Source organism: Hyalella azteca, unplaced genomic scaffold (assembly GCF_000764305.2).
Source record: "Hyalella azteca isolate HAZT.00-mixed unplaced genomic scaffold, Hazt_2.0.2 contig14904, whole genome shotgun sequence".
In the NCBI taxonomy this organism is placed as follows: Eukaryota; Metazoa; Arthropoda; class Malacostraca; order Amphipoda; family Hyalellidae; genus Hyalella; species Hyalella azteca.
Genome location: NW_025944771.1, coordinates 17,216 through 30,070, shown reverse-complemented (window position 1 = coordinate 30,070; position 12,855 = coordinate 17,216). Strand labels below are relative to the sequence as shown.

Genomic DNA, 12,855 nt, shown 5'->3' with positions numbered 1-12,855 from the left:
GTAGGAAATTTAATATTTTGGATTGTAAGCACCAGTCTCTCATTCCGAGCATAATTTCACCTTGAATTCCAAATCAAGTCTAATTTATTCTAATGAATTGTAGTATTTACCAAGTGGTAAGACAAGAGCCTTGAATTTTTTTGCTTGAATATTTCATCTGCAAACTTACATAGTTTGATTAGATTTGAAATGAGGCTTTGAGGCTGATCTTTTTGTATATAGGTGCCAAACTGCAATTATGTATAACAGTATATGGTTTGTCTAAGATTAATTATATACTTGGTATACCAACATTTATAGTTGGTCTATATTTCTGATATGTTGTTAATAATGTTAATCTACATCTGTTGATGAGTCAGTCTTCAATTCAATTACGCTAAAAAAGCACTGTTCCCTAACATAATAATAAGTGGCAACTAATAAATAGGCATGTCTCTTGTAGTTGGTACTACAGCTATTATAATAAATCATTCTAAGAAAGAATAGTCCATGGACTGAAGATTGATCATAGTGGCAAAGGCCATAGAGCAGAGAGTTTTCAATCTCTTCCTTAAGTTTGATTTTGAGTCTATAAGTAGACCAGCAAACTCAGCAAAGTATCATGGATACCAGCATTATTATTTATAAGATATTGGTTTAAATTTCAGCCCCTTGGGCCCTCAAGCAAATGAGGACATAAAAATGAACTGATTCTGGAAAAATCTCTGGTTTGCCTGGGAGGCTATGACTTTGCCACTGGTTAGTCAATTGGTTAGTCACAACTTTATATGTATAAGGTGAAGTATGGGATACACAATAAAGTGGAAAATAACTTTAAAAAGTGCTCTTCCAATTTCTTTTTTCAGCTATATTTCACTGTTATTTATGAATGAAGATGGATCTTGAGGATACTAAAACTTTTGTTGGTATTTATTTCAATAAAGAAGATTGGCAAGTTGTTCCCAGAATTTGGTTGTTTGAGGAAAATGCCAGAATTTACACCTATTGGCCTGATGTCGGTGATGTTGGCACGTTGGCTAGGCTGTGCACTCCTGTGCAGAAGACCTGGCGTTCTTATCCAGTGCAGAAAATTGTTGCAACTTCAGGTAAGCCGCCGTATACCTGTACTCTAATTGGTACAGCTTATTTCTGCCATTGAATTACTACATTTTTTCCACTTGTGAATCAATTTTCTATAGAAATATTGTTGGAATTTTATGCTGAAAAAGTATAAGAATGAATTATAATTGATTAAATTCATTAAAAATTATTAATTGATTTCATTTAGCCAAAAGTTGATAACTCTAGTTCTGCTTTGTAATTACAACCATTTTTAACAAATGATAATGTCACAAATACAAAAGTCTTCTATTTTTGTTAACTTTGGGTGACAGAAACAATGAAGGGAGTACATGTTTTTGTTCATTTGATATCTGTCTCAGTGACACAGCCTGATCTGTGGTTACTTGTATAATTTAAAATGTCTAATATGAAATTAATGGTATAATGAAAGAAATTGTCAGCAGCCAAGTTGAATAAAATTTCTAATTACAATTCTAAGAATGAGGATAATTTCTGGGTTGAAAATAGTTTATTTAGTTATAATGAGGCAAATTTTGTTGTAATTTTATTATAGAGGACTACAAACGAACTGAACACAAGGTGCTGTGTGGCCACATGAGCCAGAGGCAGTCTTCAGAGATTGAAGTGGGTTCCCGCAAACATAAGAAAGGTAAGATCTGTATATGTCAACATGTTCATGAATTGCTAAATTCCTTACTATATCATAAGTTTACTTATATTGCATGTTAACCAAGAAGTTAAATGAGAAGAAACATCCAGTCAATTTACCATATTTTTATTTAAAGTAGTACCTATTGTTGATCAAATATAGATAATCTCTTAAGTGTTTTTCAAACTGTGATAAAAGCCTTATTATGCTGTATTGATGAGTTAATTATGAACAAATGGGTTTGTTAGTGTATGTTGCTCCTTGAAGTTGCTTACCATATGTCATTATTTTAGCACTTATTGGATGAAACTCTGACATTGTATAATAATCTACAGTTGCCAAACCTGGCATAAATTAATTGCCTTCCAGAGTTTAAAAAGCTTTTCTGAGGGGTCATTAGGAGTGAAATATATGGCATTATAATTTATTAAATAATATTGTAGAAAGCATTAACAAGCAGAAGAATGTGCGTTTTGTGATGCTTGTTTGAGTAACAAGGTATAAAAATTGACTTGTGTAATCAAAGAAGAAATGTACGTATGTCAATTACGGTATCTACAGTCAAACTTCAGAATGGAAATGAATAGCATTTGAAATTATCCCATCTGTGTTTAAACTGGTTATTCATTTTTATTATTCATTTTAAGGGTAGAATTTCCTGTTATACTCTTGTTTTAAGCCTTCTTGAATCCTATTAGGGCCCATCATATGTACTAGTATCCATGAACGTCCATATTATAAATATACATTATATATACGTACTATTATATATTATATTAATCTATTACTACTGTATTATATGTTTTACTAAGCTATAATACTTAGTCTATGATAGTACATAGTACATATTGTTAAATAGGTATGTTACATAATAGAACATATAGGTAGTAGTTAAATGTAATCCAAAATGACTTTAGTCCAGTAAAATATCTGCCTTTGAGAAATGTGTCATCAATTCTAAATATCTCTCATATATTTATACGCAAAACACGTCAATAATATGTTTATAATTACAGCCATTATTTTGAAAACGTAATATTATGGGATCAAAGACCGATTTTATGTTACATAGCTGTATTCAAATCAATTGTGATACTAATCAATTGTCTATCGGTAGGTATTAGAATTATGTTAAATGAGTTTGTGTCTTTTGGTCATGCTTTGAACATGCAATTAGTAACGAATTTTTTAATTTCTATTGTTATGGATTCCAATTAATTCAATTTATACCTATTTTGTTCTTGTATTTTTAGAACACTCTTTGCTTTGTTTTCCTTTATCGAGGAGACCGCAACTGACTTCACTTATTACGGGATAGTTGATTTTATTTGCTTCAACTAAACAAGCTAATAAGGAAGCTAGGCTTGAAATTCGTGTAAAAAATACTCATTGAGCCGGTTTATTTGAAAGACAATCATGATTTTGATGGATTAATTATTCAATTATTTATTTATATGAATTTTCATGTTATTTAAGTATTCGCCTGATGTAAGTTGGAACATTTTTCTCCTGTGAAGCTCGTCTGGACAGCAGCCATGTGTCCCGACCCCGCGACAGCGACTCCAGCGACGAATATCACTCGGCCAGAATAAAAGTCTCGGGTGAGTGGTAGGAGCGAAACCTTAGAAAAATAACAGGTCGCATTGATACCCCTCTTTAGCCCTGCCAAACTGGGTAAAGATGACCCACACAGAAGCGAAAAGTGCATCGCTATTTAGAACAAGACTCCTCATTTTTCTGTTTGTTGTACATTTCAATCTTAATTTGGCGTTATTAAAACATGAATTTTTTTTCAATTTCCAATTTATTTGCTTAAATCGTATATTATTGATGTATGTGTTGCACAAAACTTGTTTACTTGGTGAGGTGACCGGGTGGTTGAGAACAGCAAAACTGGACCAGTGAGTTATGGGTTCGAGACCCGCTAGGAACCATGAAATTTCTCGTCAAGACCGGCGAGGTGACCGGGCGGTTAAGCACAGTAAGATTGGATTATCAAGTTGCGTGTTCGAGACCTGCAGCAAGCTGTGGAAATTCCATGTGGTTCGGAATCAGTATCATGTCCCAATTTTCGACACTGATACTGTAATTAATATTAGATGGCAGGATTTACTTGTTTATACACGTCCGTTTGATGACGAGAGAATTAGTTGATTTATATTATTGGTGGGTGGAATTTTTCTTCAGATGACGGTAGATTAAAAAGGCAAGTTTTTTAATCTACCGTCATCTGAAGAAAAGTTCCACTCGCTGATAATATAAATCAACGAATTCTCTGGTCATCAATCGCACGTGATACTGTTATCTATATAAAGGGATAAGGTATACTGTTATCTATATAAAGGGATAAGGTATACTGTTATCTATATAAAGGGATAAGGTATACTGTTATCTATATAAAGGAATAAGGTATACTGTTATCTATATAAAGGGATAAGGGATACTGTTACCTATATAAAGGGATAAGGGATACTGTTACCTATATAAAGGGATAAGGGATACTGTTACCTATATAAAGGGATAAGGTATACTGTTACCTATATAAAGGGATAAGGGATACTGTTACCTATATAAAGGGATAAGTATTTTTTGATGTCACTCGACTTCGACATCAATATATACTTATATATTTTGTTTCCTTCCACCCTAACAATTATATATTTTGTTTCCTTCTACCCTGCCCACCCAGCCAGAGCGCGTATCATGGCTCGGCGACGCAAGCAGCGGCGCTTCAAACTTCCAGGCCTGCTGGACCGCGGATCTTTTAGTCCAGTGATACTGTTATCTATATAAAGGGGTATAAATACTTATATATTTTGTTTTTTCTCTACCCTGCCAACCCAGCCAGAGCGCGTATCATGGCTCGGCGTCGCAAGCAGCGGCGCTTCAAACTTCCAGGCCCGCTGGACCGCAGATCTTCTAGTCCAGACCTGCCATCGTTCCCGCGTGAGTACGAGAAGACCTTGTGAATGATGAATAATAGGTGAATGCTTGTTGAATTCAAGGATAGTTTGTGGCTAAAATGTTGTAGATGAATAAATAAATGCCTGTTGGCGAAAGGATCTTCTAGTCCAGACCTGCCGTCGTTCCCGCGTGAGTACGAGAAGCAGACTTTGTGAATTATGCATAATAGGTTAATACTTGTTGAATTCAAGGGTAGTTAGTGGCTAAAATATTGTAGATGAATAAATAAATGCCTGTTGACGAAAGGATCTTCTAGTCCAGACCTGCTATCGTTCCCGCGTGAGTATGAGAAGAAGACCTTGTGAATAATGAATAGGTTAATACTTGTTGAATTCAAGGGTAGTTAGTGGCTGAAATGTTGTAGATGAATAAATAAATGCCTGTTGAACGAAAGGGAATTTTGCTACTGAAGATAAGTCATAGCAGAGCTTAGTAGATTATGTAGTCCTCCCACTCTACATCTACATCGCTGGCGTGCTATGCTGGTTTTTCTGAAATATTCATGTCGCATTTTTTGTTACATTGCATAGAAGAAAATTCGAATTCTTTCGGAATAAAATTCTTCTTTTTAAAAAAATTATATCCTATTGAAAATATGATATATATGAGACTACAAGGACTCCCATCGATCGTTCAAAAAATTATTATTTCGAAATGTTTTTTTCGCACCTTCAAAAAATTTGATTATAAACTATTTTTCTTCGTGAATAATATGAAGCATGTGAATCAATTGTTTAGATAGCATCGTTTGTTACATCAGACCCATCGCAGCTGATGCATCTGCCCGGCAAGATCAATCGTAAATCTCCTGAATTTGGCCAAACCCCGTAAGTGAGCTCATTATTAGCGCATTTTCTCATTTATAGAAAAATGCACTATTGTGCTCGCCATGTCTGTCTGTCCGTCCGTCTGTCCGTCTGTCTGTCTGTATGTTCGTCTGTCCGTCCGTCCGTCCGTCTGTCTGTCCGTCCGTCTGTCTGTCTGTCCGTCCGTCCGTCCGTGACCTCACGTTTTCGTCGACGAGAAAATGCGCTCTCTGTCACTCACTGCAGTGAGTACTGAGTTATATTTTTTTGTCATGTGTGGGAGAAGACTCAGAAAAATAATTGAGACATTGTCCAAATAGCTGTACATTTTTTGCCCATGTTTAGGTTATCCTGACTAAGTTTGGAAAGAAAATGGGCGTATCATAGATACGATCGATCTCTACTCATGCTGTAATATTCAGGGGTCATTATTTCGGCAATATATTGCACAAATAGTTTAGTTTTGTTCTATTAATTTAGAACTAATAATTTTGAACTAGTGATTAACTGACATCTTGAATTATTATTTTTGTGTTTTGTCTATTTTTTTACCTTTTAAGAACCGCGTTTTCACTTTACATGACTATAAACTTAACAATAACTTTGAAAAATTCGTGATAATATTCGAAATTGAAAGTTCTAGTATGTTGTAACAATATATTTTTGCGTAAGCTCGCGGTCGTTGATCGAAGAAGATTCACCAACTAAAGCCTGGCCCTCGACTTCGACATCAAACTCAACCCTCAGCCACCGTCTTGATATATTGGAAGCTAACCAGAAAATTATACTGAAGAAACTGGACAAAATTCTTAAAAGTACTACTGAGACCAATGCCAGAGTGAAATGCTTTAGAAAACCACAAACAATTACTGTTTCTGGCAAACCTTTACCGTCGTTTGATCCGGCGACCACGCTCGAAGAATTGGAGGAAATTCTAGCCATGGATAACATTGTAAGTAAAGTAAAGATCTTTATGTCGAGTGATGAATGTAGGCAATTCGCAGGCTGGTCTTCACTCTTCAGAAACTTGCATGTAAACTATATTTGAATGTACCGGTATCTTATTCATAATCTTGACTTTGGTATGCGTTTGATTGTATATAAAGGCTGTTTTATCCGTCGATGCAATGCTTTCAAATGATTTGAAATTGATCAATCGTTCAGTTTACGGGATCATCCGCTCTACAGGATCTTATACGGTCAGTTTACGGGATCATCCTCTACAGGATCTTATACGGTCAGTTTACGGGATCATCTGCTCTACAGGATCTTATACGGTCAGTTTATGGGATCATCCGCTCTATAGGATCTTATACGGTCAGTTTACGGGATCATCCGCTCTACAGGGTCTTATACGGTCAGTTTACGGGATCATCCGCTCTACAGGATCTTATACGGTCAGTTTACGGGATCATCCGCTCTACAGGATCTTATACGGTCAGTTTACGGGATCATCCGCTCTACAGGATCTTATACGGTCAGTTTACGGGATCATCCGCTCTACAGGATCTTATACGGTCAGTTTACGGGATCATCCGCTCTACAGGATCTTATACGGTCAGTTTACGGGATCATCCGCTCTACAGGATCTTATACGGTCAGTTTACGGGATCATCCGCTCTACAGGATCTTATACGGTCAGTTTACGGGATCATCCGCTCTACAGGATCTTATACGGTCAGTTTACGGGATCATCCGCTCTACAGGATCTTATACGGTCAGTTTACGGGATCATCCGCTCTACAGGATCTTATACGGTCAGTTTACGGGATCATCCGCTCTACAGGATCTTATACGGTCAGTTTACGGGATCATCCGCTCTACAGGATCTTATACGGTCAGTTTACGGGATCATCCGCTCTACAGGATCTTATACGGTCAGTTTACGGGATCATCCGCTCTACAGGATCTTATACGGTCAGTTTACGGGATCATCCGCTCTACAGGATCTTATACGGTCAGTTTACGGGATCATCCGCTCTACAGGATCTTATACGGTCAGTTTACGGGATCATCCGCTCTACAGGATCTTATACGGTCAGTTTACGGGATCATCCGCTCTACAGGATCTTATACGGTCAGTTTACGGGATCATCCGCTCTACAGGATCTTATACGGTCAGTTTACGGAGTGTGTGTGTTTACAGATGTGCATTATTGCCGATGAGCTAAGGAATCGAGCGATGTGTTCAAAGCGAAAGATACAGTGCATTCCACCCCCACCGGTCAAATAATGCTTATATAATTATGCAATTTTAATATCTTGTTGTCTATGCACGGCTCTAAAAGATGCAAGGAACTTTGAAATTTCAAATAATGAGGCTGATCTCGCATTTTGTATTGTTCATAATATAATGAAACCTGATAGTACGCTTAATTTTTGTACATCGAAATTTTATTATACATCTCTCTCACTGTACCGAATTATGATATCATTTGATATCACTCACGGTTCGGTCCCTCACATCGCTCTATGTTGTGTTTATAATTTGAAACAATAGAAGCCTTTTGCAATTACAATTTAATTAGTCATCGATCACACTGTTCCCTTAATAACTATTATAACTCAATTGTTGCACGTTGAACCTCCCAGACACCCTGGAACAGACCATAAGTCTTCTGGAATTATAATATCAATTGATATCACTCACGGTTCAGTTCACGACTTCGCTCTTTGCTTAGTTTATAATTTGAAACAATACGCTGAAGCCTTTCTCAATTACAATTTAACGAGTCATCGATTACACTGTTCCGTTAATAACTACTATAATCAATATTTGCACGTTGAACCTCGCAGACACCCTGGGACAGACCACAAGTCTTCTGGAATTATATCATTGGAAATCACTCACGGTTCAGTTAAAAACAGCGCTCTTTGTTGTGTTTATAATTTGAAACAATAGAAGCCTTTTGCAATTACAATTTAATTAGTCATCGATCACACTGTTCCGTTAATAACTACCATAACTCGAACGTTGCTTATTGAACCTCGCAGACACCCTGGAACAGACCATACACTGCGGGTTCCAGCGCAGTCAGTTCGATAACGACCTCAAGAATATCCTTAAGAACGCGGGTGACTGGGACGGCCATCGCGGCGGCCGCAAAAAACCTGTCTCTGGACCGCAGGTCTCTGGCACCGTCCCGTCCCCGAGCTCTGGGGTTGACAGGCTGGGCGACTTGGAGCTCTCGGCTCTGGATTCCATGATTTATAAGGTCGAGACATCGAGTATGCTTGATGAGGATTAGGTTTTGTTATTATTTGACAATTTTTTAAATAGTTTTGTTATCCTTCTGTACATGGTTAACCTCATGTAGATTTTATATTTTTTACGTTCTGTTTTACACATTTGTTACCGTGTAGCATCTCAGTCTTGGACGCCATGGAGTTCGATATAACGGTGGAGTTGATACCTCTTCATCATTCCAAACCCACGGGATGTTTTTTTTTTTGCAATGGGTGGATTTTCAGTTAATTAAAATGATTAGTAAAAATTGCCTCATCTATAACTTTACAATGAATTTTTTTTCATTTTTGACCTAATGCTACCATTTGAATTAATTTTTTTTATAAAATTCCCGCCACTTCGCTATTGTGGGAAACGTACATTTTTTGACGATTCTCTTTATTCGTTGCTATGCAACGCAACGCATTGGTCTCAACAATATAATTTTTCTATTTGCATACTTGAATATTTCGAGAAAATAATCCCTAATGCTTTCGGGCGCCGCAATAATTACTGCAAGAATTATTAAAGATCTTCTTTAATAATAAATCATACCGAAATGCCCGATTTTTTCTTTTACCTCTGCGACTTCATTCAAAATGGTGAAAGTTATTATATAGTAAAATCTATGTTCTCAATGCTTCTATGATATAGTAAAAATACCACAAAGGTTACTCGAACTCTGCGAATTGTAGAAATAGAGGAGCAAGTGCGCTCTTGTACGCCTGAATCATCAAAGCGTAACACTCGCACTCGGTTTACTAAGAGCCAAAGTATCATTCCTAAGGGAATCAGGCTCTCAGTGAAGGTATCAGTGCTATCGTTTTGCCGACCGACATACGAGCAAACATCCTCAAAAAATCCGCCGGACATGAAAGATTGCAGCTTTGAAATTTTTCCCAACGCCTCTCGAGGTTACAACTTCCCGGCTTTGGAAAAACAAAAGAGTTGAGTTTTAAATAATTTTACCGTGAATGTCAGGGAAAATCGCCTTGCAAGAATATCACGATACCGAATCCCAGCCGTCGATCGGGTAAAAATGCGCATTATTTTTGATAGTTCATGTTCGAGATCGGTGAAGACAACGAGACTCAGTTGATTACAATGAAACAATTTGGCGCTTCAAAATACCTAGTTGATTACAGTGCTTGATTAAATTGTAATAACAGGTTCAATATACTAATAGCTTCTCAGTGGCATAAACTCAAATTGGCTCGTCATAGATGCCTGCTTATGATATTTGGTAAACTGTCCATAAATGTCCCGTATAAGGTCATTGAATTGATTTATCAGGGTAAATTCTACATTAATTTTCGATACTGCATCATGAACTCAATTTCTGATGTTTACCTGAATTATATTGGTCGTTTGATATGCTACAATTGATAACGCATTTGATCAGGACGGCGTCTGGCAGTCCATTAAACGGATCGTCTGTCGTTCTCATTTTAAACATTCGCGCAATAGTTTGAGGTTTAATAGCTTATCAGCGTGAAATTTATTTGATGTTAAATTGTGCGGCATTGATGTGTAATACTTTTGTTAACTCCACGAGAAAGATTTCTGGAAAAAACAACAATGACTAAGTCAATGCTTTAGATATATTCTTACAGGTAGCAGTCCCATAGTTGCATCGAAAGTCATCTAGATTCCAAACGTAAAACACAAAAAAAAAAATCGATCATTATTCTTTCTGCTTATAGGCGTACGATTCCTGTGCCGATCGAGCTTTTGAACGATTTCGAGTGAACAAGCACTTGACGAGCCGACAAAACACCGGTCAATTTACACTGTATTGACCCCTACTTCATTTACTGATGATTTTTGCTAGTCTTTTCTGATTCCAATCAAGCTTCTTTTCTGCTCGATAAAGAATCCACAACTGGACGCGCTCGTCCTGTCAAAAATACCGGCATCTACAAATGGCGGAAACGTAACATCGATTCGTCACTGTTTGCCGCACCTCTTGAATGATTGTTTGTAGCTCTTGCAATAAATTGTATGTCATCATTCACTTTCACGCGAAACTGTGACACTGCCGACAACATTCCAATATTCTTCTAACCATTCAATTCACTTAGACGTTGTATAAATTCTCAGTTGATATAAAAAATGAATTCTCAAGTTAGTAATCTACGAATAAGTCGATAATTCACGACTATAGCGTAAGATGCAAATTTAGTGTTCGAATCCTTGAAATGGAATTATTTGCTTCAGTTTCAAAAGAAATGCTTATTTTTCGACATGATATTGTGAGGTGTTTTCACACGTTTTTTCACTCTATGAATGCTTAATATGGGAAAAATATGAGCAGCAAAATGAAATTTTATGAATCTTACGCGTTATACTGTTACCCCAGGAGTTCAGTAAAAAAAGTTAATTAATTAATACCATTGACTAAGAATTGTGGTTCATGGGCCCTGAACAATTTCCAAATTCACGAAATTTAACATGTTTTTGTCAGACGTTCCAAGCATTGTATTAGTACTTTTAACATAAATAAGCTTAGTGTTCACCTAGAATTCAAAAGTAAATAAAACGTTCATTAAATATAGATTTAACGAATTAAATTTGCTTTTTTCAGCATTTAAAAAAGTTTTTGTTGTAGGATATTTTCCAGGGGGAACATTACTCCACGCAAAAGAGTGGCACGGACCGAAGCTTGCGCTCCCATGCCTCTGCCGGTGTGCAAAAGTTGAAGGCGCAATTGGGGCTTTTTGGCGCACTTTTGTGTTTGAGCGATGGTGGGGAAATTAATTAGCGCCGCCATCGCTGAAAGAAGCATCCTAAAAAGAATTATTGTAATTAGTTAATGCCTTCTCTGAAATTCGAGCGGCCATGCCAGCCAGCACAGACGTTCTTTTGTAGGTTGTGCGCATATGGTTTATAATGGAGGAACAACTATACACGTTATTTATGTCCGTATAACTTGTTTTAATTTAATCGATAGTAAATAGTTTCAGAGCTTTAATACTGGAAATTTTTATCGATATGAGAGCGATTTTATAGCACACTCGATTAATTACTCGATTTTTTTTTCCGAAATTAGCTGGAATGTTTTACTGAATTCAACGAAGCGTCTCATTAAGCATCTCAAACCACGGAATTCACAATCGAATTAAGCCTTAACAATTGAATTATAATTTATGTAATTGCAATTAATTAATTTCATGTTGTATATCTGTTTAGAACAAATCTGTTTTATACAGATATGATGGTTTTATATCTGTAATTTTTCATCTGTATATATGATCGATTTATATCTGCATATTTCTTCACGATCATGTTATGCAGTATCCTTCCCGTTGCATTTTATTAATGTTTTTCCGTATACACTTCAGAACGTCCCTGAACGTACGTGTCTCTCTTAAGAACGTCCCTGAACGTACGTGTCTCTCTTAATTAATGCAAATAAATTTTTCCAGTTGCCGGATAAAAATCGCGTTTGTATTTTTTCTCGCAGCGGAGAAAGAGACTTCGCGATGCTCGGCAGTGAAACCAATAAAGTTTATTGAAGCTAAACAAATTCAATTAAGACTTAACAAGTTTTCCGTTCGCCAATAATAGACAGAAATATGCATCATCATGTACGCTCGCGTGGATATACATTGTAGGTTCTCAATGTTTATTCATGTTATACGCACACCCATCGTCCATCATTCATGTCTGTTGTGTACACGTAGAAAAATGGTTAGGTCACGTTGTCCTAATAAAGACATTACTGCCGCTACAAACCGGGTAACGATGATTTACAAAGGTAAAATCGGTATTAGGACGAAGTTTCACTTATTTCGTTGAGTGTATAGTCGGGGTTTTTTTCTCTGGCGCTATTAAATTAATTACAGCAAAAATTAAATGAAAAAAACGCAGTAGGTGACTGTTTTTTTCATGTACGCTCGCGTGGATATACATTGTAGGTTCTCAATGCTTATTCATGTTATTATACGCACACCCATCGTCCATCGTACATGTCTGTTGTGTACACGTAAAAAATAGTTAGGTCATGTTTTCCTAATAAAGACACTACTGTTGCTACAAACCAGGTCACAATGATTTGATCCAGGTCACAATGATTAAAATCTGTATTAGGATGAAGTTTCTTATGATTTACACAGAGATAAAATCTGTATTAGGACGAAGTTTCATTT

At 36.6% G+C, this 12,855-nt stretch overlaps 1 protein-coding gene across 1 annotated transcript; it reads left to right on the top strand.

Annotated features, from left to right (window-relative positions):
• Positions 1-843: 843 nt before the first annotated feature.
• On the top strand, positions 844-9,270 carry LOC108673417. Its single transcript, XM_047884222.1, has 8 exons — positions 844-1,085; positions 1,616-1,711; positions 3,229-3,312; positions 4,556-4,657; positions 5,436-5,502; positions 6,154-6,470; positions 6,828-7,598; positions 8,476-9,270. The coding sequence occupies exons 1-8, from the start codon at positions 869-871 to the stop codon at positions 8,727-8,729; spliced, it is 1,908 nt and encodes a 635-aa protein (XP_047740178.1). The 5' UTR covers positions 844-868; the 3' UTR covers positions 8,730-9,270.
• The last annotated feature ends 3,585 nt before the right edge of the window (positions 9,271-12,855 follow it).

Coding starts and splice junctions, on each gene's coding strand:
- LOC108673417 (XM_047884222.1), top strand. CDS start 869: ATGAAGATGGATCTTGAGGATACTAAAACTTTTGTTGGTATTTATTTC. Junction 4,658..5,435: donor AGACCTGCCATCGTTCCCGC/GTGAGTACGAGA, acceptor TTGTTACATCAG/ACCCATCGCAGCTGATGCAT. Junction 5,503..6,153: donor CCTGAATTTGGCCAAACCCC/GTAAGTGAGCTC, acceptor TTTTTGCGTAAG/CTCGCGGTCGTTGATCGAAG.